We start from the raw sequence: 20746 nt of genomic DNA on the forward strand, positions 1-20746 counted from the left end.
TGCCTAGAGTGGAGCAGGGCTGGGGAAAGGCCAAGGGAGCCAGGGAGCTCCAGCCTAGGAAAGCCCCAGGGCTGCCGGCCTGGTAAGGCCTATTAGGTACTGGGTTGCAGGGGGCAGCAGGTCTGAACCCCTTTACCTGTGATGAGTGGCTGATATTGCAGTCTGCCCTAGTGAATGGGGGCTAGATGGAGACTGGGCAGTAGCCAAGACTGAGGTGAAATGGGGATAGTGGGTGGAGGTTCCCCTGGGAGGGGGAGACCCAGAACAGTGGGGGTACTGCCAGGGGGCTGCACCCAGAGAAAGGGGCACCGCAGTCCTGGGAGGGACATGGGGCCAGTGGCAAGGGAGATCACTGGCCTGCAGAGGGCGCTCCAAGGCTAGGAGAGCTAATTCCCGAGGACAACCAACAGGAGACGCCGCAGGGGTGAGTCTGCGCCTCCTTACATGGACATTTTGTGTATACTAACTAGAAAGGCTTTAAGCATTCTTATCAGCTGACATGGCAGCTCCGTTTCTTCTCTAAAATTTCTAGAAGGCATTTTCCTCCCTCTCCAACCCTGCCCCAGCCTTTTCCAGGGAGACTACTACTAGGAAGTCAATACCAACAGGGACTGTTCAGGGTACTGACCCAGGTGTGCTTTGCAAGAGGTCCTTAAGTTAATTCTGGGCCATGGAAAGATTGCTTCTACAGGGATAGTTCAGGGCACTAACAAGACAGAACAATTGGGGATTTTAGCTTTAAAATGTTTAATTAATTTCAGCATTTGTAAAGCCAGGCAAAGCATGCTGCAAACAGGGAAGGATGGCATCAGACATTACACAGGCAGCTGTTTCCATCCAGCTCTACCAAGATACTGCAATCGTGGAGTATCCCTATCATTCCAGTCCTAGGCATCCTGAATAGGGATTGCACATCATCCCAATCAATGGACAGTTCGGCTTGAGTGCATCATCCACCAAGTACTAGGATGAGATCCAGTCAGTCCTTTTACTTAATCAGGATTTAAAACCTCTGCCTCTCCATGTCAGATGGATTTCATTTAAATCCTTTTAGAGTACTTCTGGACAGCATAAAGTTCCTCCTGACCCAGATGCCATTGGACACTGCCTCTAGTGCCACAGATGTATTAATCACATTTACATAGCAGTTTACACGATATAAGTGTTTAGCTCCATCACCACTCCTACAGGGAATTGCCCCAATTTTAAAAGCAGACTAAGCCATTTGTCCAAAGCTAAACTGCAAGACAGTCCCATGGTCATTCCTTATTCCTCTAAACCTGTGCATCAGTTCCTGAAACTAAGCAGGATGGAGACCTCATTGGACAGAACACTGTGGGTGTGGCACTTATGATTTGGGGAGGGGGCACCTGGTTGCTTAGAAAAATACCTGTTTTTTAAAGCTCAATGGCAGACCCCAACATCACCACTTTCAACAGTAAGTGGACTCCTTAAAAAAAACAAACAAAACAAAAAAAAAAGCAAAAAAAACCCACACACCACACCCCCTCAACTCATTTTGGCATCATGTACTAGGTAATAGCAAAGAAGAGCCATGTAAGCAGATCAGCCCTTGTGAAAGCTTTTTCCTCCCTACCACCAGCGACTAGATAGGTTTAAAGGTGAATTGTGAAGGTTTTGCTAAAGTAGATCTGTAAGATCCCAAAGGAGAGCACTGGATGTGTAACAGGTACCTCCCTAAGGTACCCACACTATAGGCTTCTTCCTCAAGTCTCTTTAGTACCTAGTGCTTCCTTAGCTTATTTGCCTCTTTGCGGATAGCATCTGATACCACCTCGTGCACCCTCAAGGATCTGAAGAGCCTTGGGGATCTCAGTGGAAAAAATAAATCCTGTGATTAACTTCCTCTACTTCTAACCCTCCTTTAGGTTCCCCCTGCCCTTTCCTGGTCAGTATCGCATCACCACCCCAGAAGCTGGACAGGTCACAGTGAAGTTAGGACAAGGCCACTGGCTTATCAGCCCATGTTCACTGGCTGATTGCACAGGGGTTAAAAAATGGCAGCACAGTCACCTTTATCCTGACTATTATTAGACACTAAAGTTTAGTAACAAACATGCAGAAATAAATCACCCATACTGCCTCTGCCATATGTACAGTGTTCGTGAATTACAGTGACACCCTCCAGCACTAGCAATGTTAAGGATCTGTTGGGATTTCCATTATAAATCCTTATTATCAGGGGTTCATAAACTTCCATGTATAAATTTGCCACTAGCTGAAACAGACAAGATTCCAGCCCTGGCAGCATCCTTTAGTCTTGAAAGCCACATGCAAAGTTTAGTTTAAAAGGGCTTTTTCATTTTAAATGGACATAGCTGCAAAATAAGTAAGTGACGGGTTAGAATTTCATTATTTTTAAACTCCTGCAACTGACAAACAGAGTGGTGTATTTTTAAAATGAAGTCTCTCTACTGCACACAAGCACTCAAATCCTGATCCTTACTAATTTCATTCTGAGGTTTATATTTCAGACAGCAATGGAACATCAGTAAAGTACGCATGATTGGACAATTGGTTATTTTCAATTATATGGATTTTCTGGCAGCGATTATCAAGCCAGCGTTATTTTGAGGTTGACAGGAAGGAAGAGAAACAAGACCACTGAAGCAAGCTTTAGGAACACGGATGCCTTTTTTGCTTGCAGGTGAAGTGTACTCAGCTGAGCAGAGAATGCAGCAAGACTGGTATGTTTGATCTAGCACAGCACAAGGCGGACACTCGCTGTATAGCAAGTCATTCATCAGGTTGCTGCGAACTGAGTTGCAATAGCTATATGGGGGGGTTACTATTATACAAGGGTGCTGAACACAGGAACCTTGTGACTGTAGGACCAGACAACAGCCATGAAATGTTTGACTTTTTTAAAATGTTAAATTAGAAACATTACCTCATCACTCGGGCAACTTCTCTTCGTCATCTAACACACCCTAAAAGCCAGGAATCAGTGACAGGAAATTCTGCCACCCTTGGTTGACATCCTGATACTTTTTTACAGGCTTCAAGGCCAGGGTGATCCTCCAATGTGAGTAAAGAAGGATGGCAGTGACTGCTGTGACTACTCAGGCTTTTGTTGATTTCAAGAGGGAACCTTAACTTTGCAATTGAACATGGACCACAGTAATATCCCTGGTGTAACTATCAGAGTAGGGAGATTGAACCAATCAGTGACCCTCAGGACATCACAGCAGGGAGGGGAAAAAGTTATTTTATTGGTGAACAAGAAAAAGCAAAGATGTGAGCAGTGGACAAGTTCTCCATATAGGGCACAGATCTAGCTCTGACATCCATATATGAAAGAAAAAAAACCCCCACAAATTCATTGCAAAAGTGACAAAATGACATTTAGCCTGAAAAACAAATGTACTCAAGTCAGGAAATGAGATTTTAGTTATGACACTTAAGTACAATAGTGAACGGTTAGTTACAAATACTTAAGCTAGATTTGTACAAAGGCTTGAATTCTCTAATTGCAGATTGCTATACGCGCACGTGCACAAAATGAATACGTTACAGCCATAACATACGGTAATCAAAAATATTCCAACAGGCAAGCTAGCCAAGTTGCTGTGGCTTATGAGTTTCCTGATTTCAGTACGTTTACAATACTCATCCTTAATGATCCCTTAATATGGAACCCCCCTGACAACTAAACAAAGGAACCATGGGAAATCTGGTTTACATATTCACATGTATTCGTTCCACCTCTCCCAAGCACTTGGTGTATTATAATATTCTTTTAAACATACAGTTTAATAAAGCATATCTAGTCAGGGTGCCACACCGATGGCTGTAACCAGCACTAGCTGCAGTTTCCAAGTTCTTTGCAGCCCCACTGCAGTAATCTAACCTCAAAGGGACAATGGCATGGATAACCATAATAAGGTCCAAATACAAAAGAAAGGGCTGTCCAAGAGCCAATAGGAAGCACACTTGATAAACATCATTCCCAGGGTATGTAGAAACAGCTGGCAATTCAAAAAAGCCTCTGTGCTGATATGCTCCATTCATCAAGGTGCAGATAGAATTTTTGATGTTAGGGTTAGCATTAGAGTTTAGTTTGTCTCATTCAACTCCCTGACAGTTCACCCAGTTAAATTGGGCACAGATGGACTAAGCTGCTTCCACCAGAAAAAGAAAATCAAAATATAGAGCTGGGCATCCATGATAACAGAGACCATAATACATATTTCTTCACTGAACAGGAAGGGTGGCAAGACAGAATTTGGCTCAACCTTGCTTGAGCATGCCCTTGGAATCTCTAGACTTAGACGGAAAGGAATGAAGCCACTCAAGAGTGACTGTCAACAGCTGCTGACATCCCCACAAGGTCAATGGTATCAAAGCAAGTTGATAGAAAATCAGCTGTCAATCCTGATCTATCTCCACTAGAAGGAAGTAGCACCATACATACAGTCTCTGTACTGTATATTTAGTCCTTAAAACAAACCTGAGGGGGATCAAGAGACCTAAGCCTCCCGCTTTTCATTTTTCGCCTTCTCCATAATCCAAAACTGAGATCGGAGCTGGGACAATAATTCCATCTCTGAGGCTAGGTGACTACATAAACCACTTGGGGCTTTTATCTCTGTTAATGATGCTTGGCTTCTGTCATCAGCAGAACCATTCCATAAAATTACAGCCCCATAAATCAGTTATCTGTTTATTCTACGTATACATAATATAGTAGACTCCACTATTATGGACTTCTTGACAGGATTAATATCGAAGGCCTGAAAATTTAATGCTGTTGTTATTAATCCAAAGAGAAGTTATGAAAACAAGTCAGTTGCCCAAGAGCAAATTAAGTATATAACAACAAACTTAATAGTTAGCACGTTATGTCCTTCTCTAGCCATATACATATTCCAAACATGGCTACACATGGACTCAGTAGATTTGTCAATTACTCATTTCAGCACATTCTCCAACTGTTCATTAGTGATATGGAAACACATTCTCTCTTTCTCGTTTAATATAGTCAGAGAAACTCATTTGCATCAGGGTCAAGGGACTATTGGTTTATATTACCCTACATTTACTTTTCAGTGTGAATCACAAGACAGAGCCCAAACATTTTTTTAAAACAGAATTTGTAACACTTTAAATTTCAGAATCATTATGGTGGATTCACAATTTCAGACCGAACTGTGCACATTTGCTCACAAGACCACCATCCCCTCTATATTTATGCAGATGGGGTCAAACCTAGCAAAAACAGTAAAATTCAATATTAAACACAAACAACTGCAAGAGGGAACTGTTAAAACAAAAACAACTTAACTTCAGTTTAGAAGTTCCTTGCCCGTCATTTTACACTGTATACACTGAAAGATCTCAAAGCACTTTATAATCTGTGCTCCTGTATTTTCATAACACCTTTCAGCCAAATGCACTGACTTAAGATACATACCATTAATTACAAGCTTCTCAGCAAAAAGATCACATCCATTTATGCATTTGTACAGCATCTAATATAATGCATCTTTGGAGCCTTCGGACCCTACAGTAACATTATACTATACAGGGATCACTTCACGAGTTACTGAAATGCAGCCATCTCTGGGGTACAATGTAGCAGCTACTTAACAGCACATAGCAACACTACAGAACTGTTTAAGACAGGAAGTAAACAATTAAAGCTGCAAGAGAAAATTAAGGTAGGCAGAAGGCAATTAGAGTGAGAATTTGGCAAGGGCATTAGCGTTGAACATCCCTGTTTTTGGAAAAAGGGCCATGGGATCAAAAATGATCAAATTGGTCACATTTTTAAAAATATTCGTTACACAGCATGCATAATCTACATTAACTGCATTAAAAGCTTCAATTCCAGAAAGTTGAGGTAACATGCTACTTAGCAGTTTAAGAAAAACTGATACCGCAACTCAAGCAGCTATCCAATGAACGGAAATGGTTAGATTATTCCAGTATATTGGAAACAAACTAATTTATCTACATACCCAGCCTAGCACCTGAGATTGGTGACCTACAAATCTGAGAGAGAAAGAACAGAAGTCATTGTGCATTTAGATCTGTATTTAGGGCATAAACATAAAACTCTGTGCAACCGAGTAAAAATTCCTCCACATACAGTAGCTGATATTTAACCTGCAACATTGCTATGCTGGTATAGTGATACAATTCAAATAATAAACTGTGTTTGCTTATTCCCATGTATAAACCCTGCTGTAAGATCAAGTATTTGCATTACTTGAGAAATGTGCTTCTCAGATCAAAACACCAGGAGACTAAAAAAAGTGAGACTTCCATGCATTTGACAGAAGGCTGGAGGAAGCAGGTGCTTGGGGCAGCCAATGGAAAGGGGCGGCACATCCGGGTCTTCGGTGGCAAGTCCCTCAGTCCTTCTCTTCCTTTTTGAGCTGCCGCTGAATTGCCGCAGAAGAATGAAGCAGCTCAATCGTGCTGCCGCCTAAGTGCCGCCGATCGGCTTTATTTTATTTTATTTTTTCCCCACTTCGCCGCTTGGGGCAGCAAAAAAGTTGGAGCCAGCCCTGGGCTGGAGCGATTCCTTTCAGCATGATTGGTCCACCTGTGCTCCACAGCCTACAATAATCTCAAATTGGTTTCGGAGTAAAAAAGTCAAGATGTCCGTTTTGACCTATACAATTCTTTATGGTTTAAATCAGTTGCACTGTAGTCTCTCTCCTCACACTTGGACAGCTGAAACCAGCCAGGGAACTTGAACAGGCCTAGAGCTGTAAGTATGGAGGACTGTGCACTGTTACCTCAAACCTGGAACTTGCACTTCCCTTTATTCAACAGAACAGTAGTTTGCAGTGTGCTCAGGAGGTCTGCAAACACATGTATTTATCCAGGCTTTGCCAAAAGCCGGAGTTAGGCTGGAAGCAGTTTTAGTATTGTTGATATAGACAGTTTATTATGGTTTGTGATTTTACCAGGCATGCTGTCTACATACATTGAATAAATATTTTCCATGGCATCCATTTGCTAAATACAGACACCTTTAGCTGAGAGGAAGGATGATCTTTCAAGGTTTCCGGATGGAAGGCCTCATCATTGGAGGTGAGGGGAGATTTGAGTTAGAGAGTAGGGTAAAGACTTGTGCTCTAAATCAGGGGAAATGAAAAGAGCAAACCTATCAGACTCCAGCAATTCTCTCCAGATTACTTTATTAAGTCTAGTTTAAGAGACCATCAAGGACATGCAAAGCGTGGTGTAGACATGCTTGTTTAGAAAGTAGTAGGAATCAGATAAAAATATTGGCCACATTGACAGAGAACAATAAAATATTTCAGCATTTTAAATGGCTAAGGAGAGGAACATTGGAATTAATCCTCAGAAATTAAAGTCAGCACAAAACAAATGACAGAGGCCAGAAAATGTGCAAAGAATATTTTAGTTTGCAAACAAAACAGACCCTGCTGAAGTAAAAGCTGCTGAGAAGTGACAAAGGAGATTTTCTTGTTCTCCAAAAAAGGATGAAGTTTACTAAGGCTGGGTCACCAAAAAGGTGGGACCAGACAAAAGAAGACTACAGAAAGGGGACAGGGGGAAAAGGATACATCAGGAAGGAACGCACACACACTGGCCCTTGGCACTTCATTGTTAGAAAGTTAAGAACTGCAGAAACAAAATATGGAATTCAGTGACAGACGTGACCTTAAAGCCGTGTGTGTATGTGTGTATGTATATACACATACACATACACACACACAGTGTGCGGTGTACTGTTTTCTCACAATCAGATTTCAACTTGAATTGTAAGTATTTTAACAGTGACCTACACACACAAAGCGTAAGGGAGCTGTTACCCAGCAAATAAGTCATATTGGCTTGTCAGAATAGGTACCATGTTAAACTCATAAATTACATCTCACTAAGCCCAAAGTAACTATTCTGGCCCTCTCTCATTTTGCACTTTTTGGTGATATTTATATGAAATGGTGGCTTTTGCACCAAACAAAATAAAAGTTTTTTATTTCAATGCAATTGTTTTTAATTTTTATCAAAACAAAAATCTCAATTTTCAAAATTAAATTTTTAAAAATACATTACTACAGTACAATTACATGATTTTTGCCAGCAGTGCAAAACAAACTAAACCTAAAACCCTCAAAAACCAAAGGTTATGGTCTTAGAGAGGAAGACTTGCCCAGTGGTTAGAGCACTAGCCCAGGAATTGGGAGACCGAGGTACAATTCCCTTCTCTTCCACAGAATTCCTGGTGACCTTGAGTAAGTCACAGTCCCTCCGTGCCTCAGTTTCCCATCTAGAAAATAGCACTTCCCTTCCTCATAGGGGTGTTGCAAAGACACACACGTGAAAGATTGCAAAGCACTTTGAGATGTACTGATAAAAAGGGCTACATAAGTAGTAGGTATTTTTAATTCACTAAGGCCCTCATTCAGCTAGTTATGTACGCACATGAGCAGTTAATGGGGCTCACGTGCTTAAAATTACCTCCGCGATTGGTACCAGTTGTATTGGGACCTAAGAGAGCTGAGATCTTACATGGTGAAAGGACACTACACATGTGCAACAGTTTACTCTCAATGTTGATACTAATGAACCATCAACCATCAAAAAAGATGAGCCAATTCAACAGCATCTCTACAATTCCTGGAAGTGGAGAATTGAGAAAAGCAATTGACTTGATAGTAGAACATTATGCCCCACTCCCATTATTTAGATGAAAGAGGGGCAGGGCAGTGTTGTCCAGTGCCATCATTAGACATGAAGTATTAATTCATCAGCTAAATAATTCACACTCTGGGGAACACATGTATCCAAGTGGTTTCTAACTGATAAATCTCTGTGGGATTGTGCATTTCCTTTGTCTAACAAATCTAAAACATGCATGTTTTATTTACAGTTCTCTTTAATCCTCCTTCAGAAGAAACGCTCTTGTCGAAAGGGCTAAAACTAGAACATAAAGCAGGCACATCACTTTATAGAGCTGGTGCAGGGACTTAGCATGGACCACAGAACTGCATCAGAAATTCAGCATAGGAGCTGCTCATTTGATGCTCGACATCTGTAAATATGGTGGATTAAGAAATATCGGGAGCAGGGTCCGAAGCTAATTCTCAATGGCCTGGCCAGTTCCTTGCTACTGCATGTATGGTAGTGGCCATGTTTTTCTCATTGACAGATATAGCCCTAGAAAACCAACTAGTTCACGACACAAATATAGCAGTGCATTATTATGACACCACAAGAGTGTAAAAGCTGAAACTCTTTATGCTAAAGAGACAGGATGAAGGAGTAAAAAGGTCAATTCATACACTAATCAGGGAAACCCTGGGCACTGGCTACCATAAATATCCAACCAACCCTCACTCTACCAAGAACACAGGTCCCTTAAATAATAAAGGCAGCTATTTAGGCATCAATAATTCTGAGCAATGAACTGCCTCTGTGGAGTCAACCAGACAAGAGAATTGATTGTATGAGAAGCCAGTTTTGCCAGGAACTTGTGCTCCTTAAACAAGGGGAAGATATGGTAGATCTCACTGTCAGGAAGTGTTATTGACCCTTCACGTAACACACGACACAGGGGTCCACCTAATGAAATTAACAGGCAGAACATTTAAAACAAACCTAAGGGAGTACTTCACACAACACAGTCAACCTGTGGAACTCATTTCTAGGGAATGTTGTGAAGGCCACAAGTACAATTGGTTTCAAAAAAGAATTGGATAAGTTCATGGAGGATAGGTCCAACAATGCTATTAGCGAAGATGGTCAGGGACACAAGACTATTCTCTGGGTGTCCTTAAGCCTCTGACTGCCAGAAGCTGGGACTGGATGATGGGATGGATCACTTGCTAATTGCCCTGTTCTAGTCACGCCCTCCGAAGCATCTGGCATCAGCCACTGATGAAAGACAGGATACTGGTCTAGATGGACCATTGGTCCAACCCAGTATGGCCATTCTTATGTTAGCACTTGGGTAGCCCAATTCCACTCAGAACTGATGCCTTAAATGTTATGCATATAACAGGAACTACATTTACAGCACTTTAGCTGTTAAGTGATATTGACCCAGAAACCACTTAATGACCCTGAGCTCAATACAAAATTCTAGCTGAGAGTGCACGTGTGGGCAATTTTCCGCCTGTATAGGCAAGTCGATCAACTGTCCCACGTCATGAACGAGTAGTCGCTGAGCCCCAAGATTGCAGCGGAAGTGCTGTGTTTTATTTTAGGCAGATGCTTTAGAATGTGCAGCTTAGTCATTGTACAGGAGCCCAGGCTGCCTCATATTGAGCCGAATCAGCACAGCTGGATATTCTCTGCTCCCAGAACAGGGAGCGATCTGATGAAATCATCCCAAGTTATATCACTGCAGCTCATGTAACACTGGTGGAAGTGCTGAGTGCAAAGAGGGAGTTGAAGAGATGAAAATTCATGCTTCGACGTACTGGAACGTAAGATACCTATTATAGAAAGCACAGGACTCAAATCCCTGGGCCAGTGCAGGCCTGTTCCCTACATTGCGTCCAACATTTAAAATGAGACTAGGAAAAACATAGGCAATGGGGATTCTACCCATTTCTCTTGGAGACCATCCCATAAGATCTCACTGTCAGGATTGTTATCCTGATAGTCCACCTAGGGTCTTTCATTTAATTTCATCCCACTGTTTCTAGTTAAACTCTCTACATAATTATCCTTTATAAACCCTTCAAATGCTTGTATATTAAATGTTTATAGGCTCATAGAACCAAGAGTTTAGAGATTAAGAGTTTAGAGGTTAAGAGTATCTATTGCGAAAGGTCATCTATTCCATTTCCCTAGTCAATGCAGGAGTGGTTGGGTTCTCTACAGTATATTTTAGGGAGTTTACTCAAGCCCAGCAATGGGGCTTCCACCACTTCCTTTGGGAGGCTAATCCTCAGATTAATAGATCTCACAGTCAGGAAGTTTTTCCCCCATTAGTGTTCTGGAAGTTTAGTTAATTATTGTGGTGAAGTTCCACTTACAATTAGAATCTCTCTTAGTATAAGCAATTAGATGGTTAAGACAACAGAGGATAAACTGCAATATAGCCTGGGTGAGGAACAACAAAATGGTTTCTGGACAGCTGTAGAAACACTAGATCCTGAAAGGAAGACACAGGATTGAGACTCCTGGGCAATTACATTACTATGTTTTCCAAACCATACATTAACTAGTTGCTTTTCTGTTTGTTCAGGATTTCAGCAGGGCATTCATCCTGGGAAGAAGGGAAAGGAATAGTTTTCACCCAACTGCTCATTACATGCTACAAGTCTTCCAAGTGGTTCTATGATTATTGTAACAGCTCAAGGGAGTGGAAATCTTTGCATCACTGCAACTTTACCAAGAAAGTCTGGTATCCTTAGGCCAACAGATCTTTTCAAATTCTGTCCAACTCTTCTCCCAAGATTTTAAAGGGAGAAAAGGAGGCTGGGAGATGAAACTCAACAATGGAGGCAGAAAACAGGCACAGACGCAAGAGATTATTTGTAGTTGGTTTAAGTCAAGAAGGCCACTGTCCAAATCCCCAGGATTTTCTTATAAAGATACTATCTGCCTTGGAAGGACAGGGCCTGGGCATGGCCAGACCTACCAGGTTGTGGGCCCTGGCACAGTTTGCTTTATTAGAACTCTAGAGATGGAATTGTCTTACCAGGTTGTCTAGTAAAAAAAAAGACAGACAGTTGATTCAAATGCTTTAAGACTGCTAATTGGACAGAATCCCCAAGCCAGTCTAGTCACCACAGTTCATACCCAGGTGCTCTGACAAAGGAAACTGTTATAAGCACCTTGCTGCAAAGGCTGCTACAGAAAGGCATTTTCTGTTTAACTGATGAGGCCATTTCTTTGACAAATGAAACATCCCAATCATTTACAGGGTAGGATCCACATCCATCAACATAGGGTACGTCTTCACTTACCGGAGGGTCCGGCGGCAGGCAATCGATGTTCTGGGATCCATTTATCGCGTCTGGTTAAGACGCGATAAATCGATCCCGGAAGTGCTCGCCGTCGACGCTGGTATTCCAGCTCGCCGAGAGGAGTACGCGGCATCGACGGGGGAGCCTTCCTGCCACGTCTGGACCCACGGTAAGTTCGGACTAAGGTACTTCGAATTCAGCTACGTTATTAACGTAGCTGAATTTGCGTACCTTAGTCCGAAGTGGGGGCTTAGTGGGGACCGGGCCTTGGTTATCACCAGCTTCAGTAATGTGACAGTAACCACAGTGCTTTTCTTCTATACATTTCAAATCATTCTACAAAAGAGAACCATCCTTCCCCCATCTGACAGAGGGGGAAAATAAATCAAAGGAGGAAAGTGATCTTTGCCCAAGCTCACACAGAAGGTCCATGGCAGCGCTAGGAACAGAACCCAGGCCTTCCTGATTCCTAATCCTATGTCCAATTCACTGGACCACACTGCCTACCCAAAAAGGCTTGGCAGTTCCTGTTTACACAGAAACATCTTGGTAATCAGTAGTAACTGTTACTATTTAATGATGTTCGACTCCTGTGTAAATGTGAGCTCCATCTCTAGTGTCCTGCCAAATTCTGGTTTGCATAGTTACCTTTTCTCTACCTAAATACACTCTACAGTTTGAATTGGATATTCTTTACTTTATCCTAAGCTGTTGTGTACTGCTCCAGGGTGCTGTTAAACACTAGATATGTTTCAACCCAGGTGGCTGTATTTCCAAGGTGGATGAACTGATTTCTGTCCAATTTATAAAGTGTCTTAGGTCTCTTTTGGATAAAAGGCACTACATAAACATAAAACTATTAAATATCGTTTGGCAATCAGTTTGCCTGCATGCGACGGGGTGGGGGGGCGCCTTTCCAAGCATATGAACTCAGACAGATGTGCAGAGTGAGATCTGAAACTGTTCTACAGCCGAGAGGGGAGGAAGGGAGAACAGATGCACCAGCTAAAGTGCTCCTGAAGCTGGGCTAGCAGCATCTCTCTGCCTGGCACCAAACAGTCTCCTCCCCTTCCAAAACATGAACATAAGTTTATTCTCTCATATAAAATTCATAGTGTGCTGTGACTGCTGTGTGTTCATCTCACGGCTGCTAAATATTCATGAACCAATTACGAAAAACAAATTTATCACTTTAGCCCTCAGCCAAGTTTTGAAGTATTCAAATATTTATGCTAACGAGAGGCTCTACCTCATGCAGTTCCTCTCTCACCCAAACTTCATTCCCATTCCCATGAGGGATCAAGCCAGATTCGCTCCTCTCTCCCACCCGATGCTGCATTGCTGTTTGCTTTGATGATGCCTACGTCTGGCTTGTAGGGAGTTTATATCAGATGACTACAGCGGAGGGGAGAGCGTGTGTTCATGTTCACATGAAACGGCCAGTGAGTAAAGAGACAGAAAGGAAACAGACACTAAATAGATTCTTTTGCAGCACTGAGCACAAAGTAATATTGTCCTATTATTTGGACCAGGGTTACAGAGTGGGGGAGCTGCTCTCCACAGCAAGTCAGCAACAGGAGAGATCTTTGCCAAGTGAACCACTGTTTCCTTATCCCACCCTCTTGCTGAAACGGGCACCACCTTCCCCTTCCAAACAAAGGGGATTCAGCTATCTGGGGAAGGAGCTCACCGACAGCGATGAGCCTGCGAAGGGATCAGACCTTTCAAGGCAAAATTTACCTCCTTTCTTCACCATCTATGGACTTATTTGACACCATCACAGATAGCCCAAAAGCAACATAGGCTTTGCTCTTCTCTCCCCCCCAGCTTTGCTGTCCCATCTGCCTCATGAGTTCAAGAAGGTCACTCCTGAAACACTTGACTCCACAAGGAGGCATGCCCACTTTTAGTAAAGCCACTGGGTGAGACAGATTTTAACGTCTGTACTGCATAGAGCAACACAGACAGGGACTCTTCCCCTCTAGCTATCTGCATAAATATTAACATTAATGAAATAACATGTGTAAATCTGCCATGCACCGATGGGGGATTATCCCACTGCCAATACTCTCATTGCAAACAGTCAAAAGCAGAAGAGCTCCAGGCTCAGTGCAGTTTTACATTAACCAGACGCTCATTCAGAGGCTGTAAGTCACATCCTAATTCAGAAGCAGCTGCATTAACCCATCCAGGGGATGAGTAAACCTTTGAGAGAAAACTGAAGAGTTCTTTAGTCTCAACACTATAGTTCTAATTATCATCAGACCAGTCTCTCTACTGCTCATTTAAGCTATCACAATACAAAGTTCCTTCTCTTGCAGGTGTGAATTTTGGAGCTGGTGAAAAGGGAAGGGTTAGACATTCCTCACCTGCAGGGATGATACAATACGAAACATTTTAAAATTGCAAATGAGCATAGGCCTTAGCCCAAGCATAATGTGGGGCATGCAATGAGCACATTTCACTGCGCAGCTGCCCCTCCACACCTGCCCCTATAATACGCTGTACTGACTGCTGCCTCTCCGGAACAGAAACTCAGCAGATCCAGCATCAGTGGCCTAACCCCCACCTGAAGTAGTAACTGCCAGCATTTAGCTCTTCTGTAATCCTTTTCCTCAGTAGATCTCAAAGCACCTTCCAAAGGAGGTCAGCATCATTATCCCCATTTTACAGATTGGAAAAAATAAACAGAACAAAGTGACTGGGCCAAAGTCAGCAGGAGAGCCGGGAACAGAGTCCAGATCTCCGGCACCCTAGATCAGTGGTCTATCCACTAAGCCACATTGCCTTATTACAAATGATTCTGAGGCAGGCATGATGTCCCATGAATCCAGAAATTAATAAGGTTTATTACTCAACCCCCTTCCAATGAGCACTGCATACACCTGAAAATGCCCAGCACAGCCGTGTCTCTGAAGGAGGTCATGGGGAAACAACCCAGATCAGGATAAAGAGAAGCACTGATGCCTCATGAGGGTTAAAAAGAAAAATCAAAAAAGAGACAAGACACTTAAATCCTATAGATGATCAGGGGACAACAGCTGTGGGGAAAAGATAGCATAATGGGCCTCTGAACTTCATTGGGCCCTCTAGATGCAGGGCAATACAAGAGATAAAAATAGCTTTTTCTCAGGATCCAACCCCTCCAACCCAATACATCCCTTAAAAAATATTCAAACATTAAGGTTTTGAAAATAAAGTTTTAAATTAGAGTGGTTTGATTTTAGATTAAGGGTAGGAATCCTTTACATTCACTCCCCCTAGCCTCTTCTCCCCAATTCTCTTCTTGGTCGGAACCATTACCAGCATGTGTCTGTATGACACACTGGACTTTTCTGTAGGTTAAAGAGTCTCTGTTCCATCCAATGTTAAATTGCAGAACCAGTTGCCATGTTATCTGCAAGCAAGCAGGGAAATTGATTTTCAAGCTTGCCCACCTAACTATACCAAGCAGGGAAGCTCTAACAGTGATTACACTCTTGCTACCGGTCCAACCACTGTAGCAATGTAAACCCAAAGAGGGCAGAGAGCTGGGCTTTCCCTTATGTAGTTTAGGGCTCCGCTGGAAACAGCCATCTGGGGTAGGGGGAAGAATTTCAAATTAAGTGTGACAGCAGCACAGCAAAAATAAATAACTGAGTCCCAACAGATCAACCTTCTCCTTAAGAATCAATCCCTTATAGCTTTGGTATCATTGACACAGTTAATCAATAACTGCACAGACACTGTAACCAAGACAGCTGTGGAAGAACGCTCAGTTGGTGTGAATGTCTCCTGGAAGCAAGATGGGGAGTGTGCTTCAACAAAAGGAGGAGGCCCACAGACACTTGCCCAGTTACCTTGGAGGATTTTTGTTTAGCAGTATTTTCTGAGTACATCACTTCTCCCTGGGGTAAGTTTCACCCATCCGTCAGCCATGTAACCGATAAAAGATAATACTTAATTTGGATTGTGCAGAGGTTGAGCCCCAATCAACACAGTCTGAGCAAGGGGTACGGTCACTGACATTTTCACTGGAACACCATGAACATGTCCCATTGGGTATGGGATTCCCTTTCGCCAGCCATTTACAGGCCTGGCACGCCTGCAGCTTTCATGAATCCGATTCTCTCCCCGGGAGGGTTTCCCTTTCAGTACACGAGTGGCTGATCTGGGCTCATCTTTTACATAGCTCTGTTGTTCTACCAGTATGGAATCATCTCCAAAGAATGTTTCAATAATGCTGCAGTGCTCAATTTCAGAGGGACACAATCCCAGTTGAATGGTTCACTAAGGCCAACTTCCTAAGCATGAAATAAGGGCCCCTCCCTTTTGCACGCCACTAAAATGACTTCTAACCCGCCTCTGAACTAATCACTTCAAGACATAAGCTAGATCTAATAAACGTGCAAAAGCCTCCCGACCTCCCACTCCATGAACCCAGCACACCCTCCTCACCCACATCTCTTTCTGCACACACCACAGGAAATGGTGACCTAGAAAGGGACCCCCCCCCCATCCCTTTTGGGCTGGGATACTCCAGAGGGAAGGACCAGTGAAGGGGACACTAACACAACAACTCTCCTTTTGCAAACAAAATCCGTTCCAAAACACACTGATGGACACGCCCAGAGAAGTGAAGCAAAGCCCAGGATATGAACATTTCCAAATGTTTAAGAATGCCTGCTCTGATTACGCCTATCTCCTGGCATTTAACCACTGAGAGGCTTGTTGTAATTAAACAGGCAAATAATGAAAGAAACTGGAGTAAAAACAAAGGAAAGTGAATAATGCTTCAAGCCCCACAACTTACTCTCTCCCCGCAACAAACTGAGTACGATGCAACTCATACAGCACACAAGCTCATTCCCAGCATTAAGGCATTAGTAAGCCAAGGTCAGTCTTACCTCATCCCACTCAGAAGCAAAAGACGGAGATTTCTCCAGCCTTTTCTTCCCAGTGCTGCAGTTTGAGAGCGATTCGCTCCGGCTCCCCATGGCATCGTCCTCAGTCGGCGAGCAGGTCAGGAGGTCGGAATCTGATTTGGACAAACTACGGCTGAGTTTGAGCTCTGCTTTGGGCTTGCCTCCCAGGTGGGCTCGGCCCCCAGCACCGCCTCTGTCTCCCTCTTCCTCTGCACCACCAGGGTGCTGCAGTGCTTGGGGAGTCACTGCAGTTTCAGGTTCTGCCTGTTGGATGTTTTTGGGCTGGACCGTTGCGTAGATCGCTTTCTGGTTTTGCTCAGGAGAACTGGTCCGTACTGATCCAGAGACAGGTAAATCAGCATCCTCCAACTGCATAGCAGGTGAGTGGCCTGTGCCCTCTGTGCCTCCTTTGGCCACAGAAGAAATGAGCCTGAAAGGGTCCTCGTTTATCTCACACACCGGGGAAGAGCCATGGAGCAACCCTGAAAACTGCTCCGGGACCTGGATGTCCTGGCTGTCTGCAGAATCTTGGCTCCGGCTACCACTGCTCCTCCTGTGGTCTTCAGGGGGATGGAGACAGAAATAAAGAGATTAAAAAACACAGAAGGAGAAGCAAAACTCCACCTCCCCTGGCGAGAGACTGAGCAATAGAGAACAGTTCAGTATTGTTTGAGCGCTCAACTTGTACCCAAAGTCACGGCATTTATGAAATTCCAAATACTGCCCTGATTTATGCAATCTGGCAGCTCTCCTTGTTGTTTTATTCCCATTAACAGTAACAATCAGGCCTTGCTATATAAGGCCAGGAGAAGTGCTAACCCTATCCTGCAGAGAGAGAGAGACAGAGACAGACACACAGACACACACACTCCTGGAACATTTGATACATTTCCATAAAGGCCAAAGTGTTATTTAGAGCAGCACCTCCCTATTCTTGGCTCAGACTGCGGGGTGGGAAACTGCTGGGCTGCAATTAACCTGCAAAGTTCCAAAATCACTTCTCAAAAAAGAGCTGATTTCTTCTTTAGTGGCTTCAGAGCTCAACTTCTCCTCCTTACTCAAGGGAGGGGGGAAAGAGGGCTTAAACTGGTAACCTCTCACTCCACCAGAAAGTCTCTCCTGTTAACTAACCACTAAACACAAGATGGTCTGATCTATTATTGCAGCAAGCTGTTTGCAGTACTGACTGTCCCAGAAATCTGACACTATTCCTCTGCTACTAACGTACTAACATCCTTAATATCAAATACCAGTGCCCTGGATAAATCATGAATAATTGACTGAACCCAACTGCCAACTGGCACACCAAAGCAGAGCGGCACTCACCTTATTCATATAGCAGACGTGTATTCTAATTGTACAGGATTTTAAAATGCTTGGAGGGAACTGCCACTTTCTCATCAACTGTCAGGGATTATATTCCTGTCAATGACTGCTGGTACAAACACATTGTAACCACTTAAATTTAGTACTGGGGAAACGTGCTGCCCCCAAGACTAAAGTCTTCAACCCAGAAGATAATTACAGCTGGAGATCAATAAAATGCCTTGATAATGTGACTTGTCCAACTCTGAAGTGTAAGGAGAATGTCCAGAGAGGACAGGGAAGGTCCATTTCCAAGGCCCACCCAGTCCTTGTCCACTTGTTTGAGACAGCCAGCTCTCCGAGATCACAGCAAGGAGGACCACTCTCAATCAATGGGCCAAATGTGCTACTGAATTTTGTGACTAAAAACCAGTCAACTATGGATTGGAGTGAAATAGGCTCCTTTCACAAGGGCTTCCTTTTTAGCAATAGGGTTGATTTACTCATTTGCAAACATTAGTTCTTGGATTATATAAATACAACATGTCCTTTTCCTGGAAACTAAAAGCAGGCACGGGATTAGCAGTTTACCTGTGGAAGCTACTTTAGACATTGGAGCACAAGTAACATGAGTTTGATTAGAAAGAAGGTGGGTGATGTAATATCTTTTATTTGTTGAACTTCTTTTGGTGGAAGGGACACATTTTTGAGTTTCCCAGAGCTCTTCTTCAAGTCCGGAGAAAGTAACCAGAATGTCTCCACTAAATACAAGCATAAGGGATCTGTCCCACCTTGTATTTAGCTCAGACACTCTGGTTACTTTCTCTAGACCTGAAGAGGAGATCCATGATGCTCAAAAGCTTGTCCCTTCCACCAACAGAAGATGGTCCAATAGAAAGTATTACCTTACTTACTCTGTGTCTCTAACATCCCAGGACCAACACGGCCACAGCAATGCTGCAAACGTGAGTTTGATTAGTTTTATTTAGTCCCTTATACATTTGTTTGTTCCACAGAAATACAAGAGACAACTTATAGAACTGGCAGCTTCTGCCTGGGAACAGAACAGCAACACAAGTTGGAATTGAAGTTAGCCAGTAGGGCAGCCCACTGAGGGAGCTCACAGTTCTTCTTGCCTGTGTCAAGTCCCTCTTATGACCATTTCAGGTACGGCACCCCAAAAACAGAAAATTAAGTAGATTAAAAATTCTAAGGAAGTGAGGTAACTGGAAATTACCATCGATGCATGTAAATGCAGTGTAAAATTTGCAAATGAAATTGCTAATAGGGGAAGATGAAACATCTCTCCAGTTACAATCTCTCCAAGGTCCTGCCTACACTATATCTTACTCTGCTAGGGCTGTCCCAACACTAAACCATGCTAGAGTATTGCAGGACCAGACCGTGTGTTCAATATATCCCTGAGCCACGTGACAGCCTATCAAGGACACAAGGCTGTAACAAACCAGGAATACATTAAGAGAGTTCCATCCATACACACGGCAAGGTCAAGCCCTGTTTTAATCATGACAAATCATTTACTCTATGGTAACCAGTTCCACCACAGGGGAAATTACTGCATAGACTGGACAGTGAGTCTTGATGGCCTTAGCAGCCTCTTTCTTCTCATTCCTTTTCTATTCTTAACTGCTCATTTTGTCAACACCCCAGTTTAACATTTAATGGCATTTCTGTCCGAAGGCAGAAAGGCGGCTGGCAATAGTTTGTGCCGCGTGTTAGAACACTTGGGCCCACACAGAACAGACTGGCCAAGCGCCACTCACAAAGACTAACAAAGGGGTCTCTGTTAGAAGGGAAAGCACAGCCATGCATTCAGCCTCTTCAAATGAAGCGCCAACCACAAGACCAGGACAGAAATACCCCAGGGAGGAAGAAGGCAAAGTTGGGTTTGTGACACTTGCAGAGAAGAGCAAATAAGTAGAGATGAAAGCCTTGAGGGAGAGAACATTTCAGGGCATTTAACACAAACCAGTATTAAAAATCTCACAGATAAGCACAGAAGCAGGGTTGCTATTGGGGCTAAATGCACAACAAGCGCAAGGGCCTTACCTGTCGAGGTCTCAACTGTGCGTGATTCGGGATTTGGATATTGCTCGGAATGGCTAGGAGAGAGGTCGGAAGAACCTTGGCGATTCAATGGCCATTGACCATCTTGGGAAGACATGCCTTTTCGGGGTTTGGCCTGCAAATACACTTAGATTATTCCAGTCTTACAGCCAGTATGGTCATCTTCACCCCAATGGTAAAAACATGCCAACCATTGCTCTCTGCTGAATAGGTAGAAAAGCAGTTCATCTGGGGGAACTAATTAGAACACGGAGATTTTCAGAGGCACAGAGGACAATGTGGTGGGAACTGGGTGCCTAACTCATCTGTGCCTTTGAAAATATCCCCTGTAGTTTATATTTAAGGTTTAATTCTGAAAACCTAGTAACATGCATTTTGTCCATAGAGACTTTCAGTTATAACTGCGAGAAGCTGGGACTGGATGACAGGGAATGGATGACTCAACACTGCCCTCTTCTGTTCATTCCCTCTGAAGCATCTGGCACTGGCCAGCATCAGAAGACAGAATACGGCGCCATAATGGTT

The 20746-nt window shown here is 43.4% G+C and overlaps 1 protein-coding gene across 7 annotated transcripts in view; it reads right to left on the minus strand.

Moving 5' to 3' along the window:
• The window catches only part of ANKS1A (ankyrin repeat and sterile alpha motif domain containing 1A), a 155438-nt gene that overhangs the window by 62581 nt on the left and 72111 nt on the right, over nucleotides 1–20746 (minus strand). For 6 of the 7 annotated variants that reach the window (XM_054025503.1, XM_054025507.1, XM_054025505.1 and 3 more), the window contains 2 exons: nucleotides 20204–20336; nucleotides 16811–17388 (listed from right to left, as the gene is read on the minus strand). In XM_054025503.1, coding sequence (XP_053881478.1) covers nucleotides 16811–17388; nucleotides 20204–20318 — 693 coding nt within the window. In that variant the 5' untranslated portion in view covers nucleotides 20319–20336. Of the gene's footprint in view, nucleotides 1–16810; nucleotides 17389–20203; nucleotides 20337–20746 lie in introns of those variants that run through there. The other variant, XM_054025506.1, reaches the window with a different exon arrangement.

This window comes from Malaclemys terrapin, chromosome 4, assembly GCF_027887155.1.
Source record: "Malaclemys terrapin pileata isolate rMalTer1 chromosome 4, rMalTer1.hap1, whole genome shotgun sequence".
NCBI lineage: Eukaryota > Metazoa > Chordata > Testudines > Emydidae > Malaclemys > Malaclemys terrapin.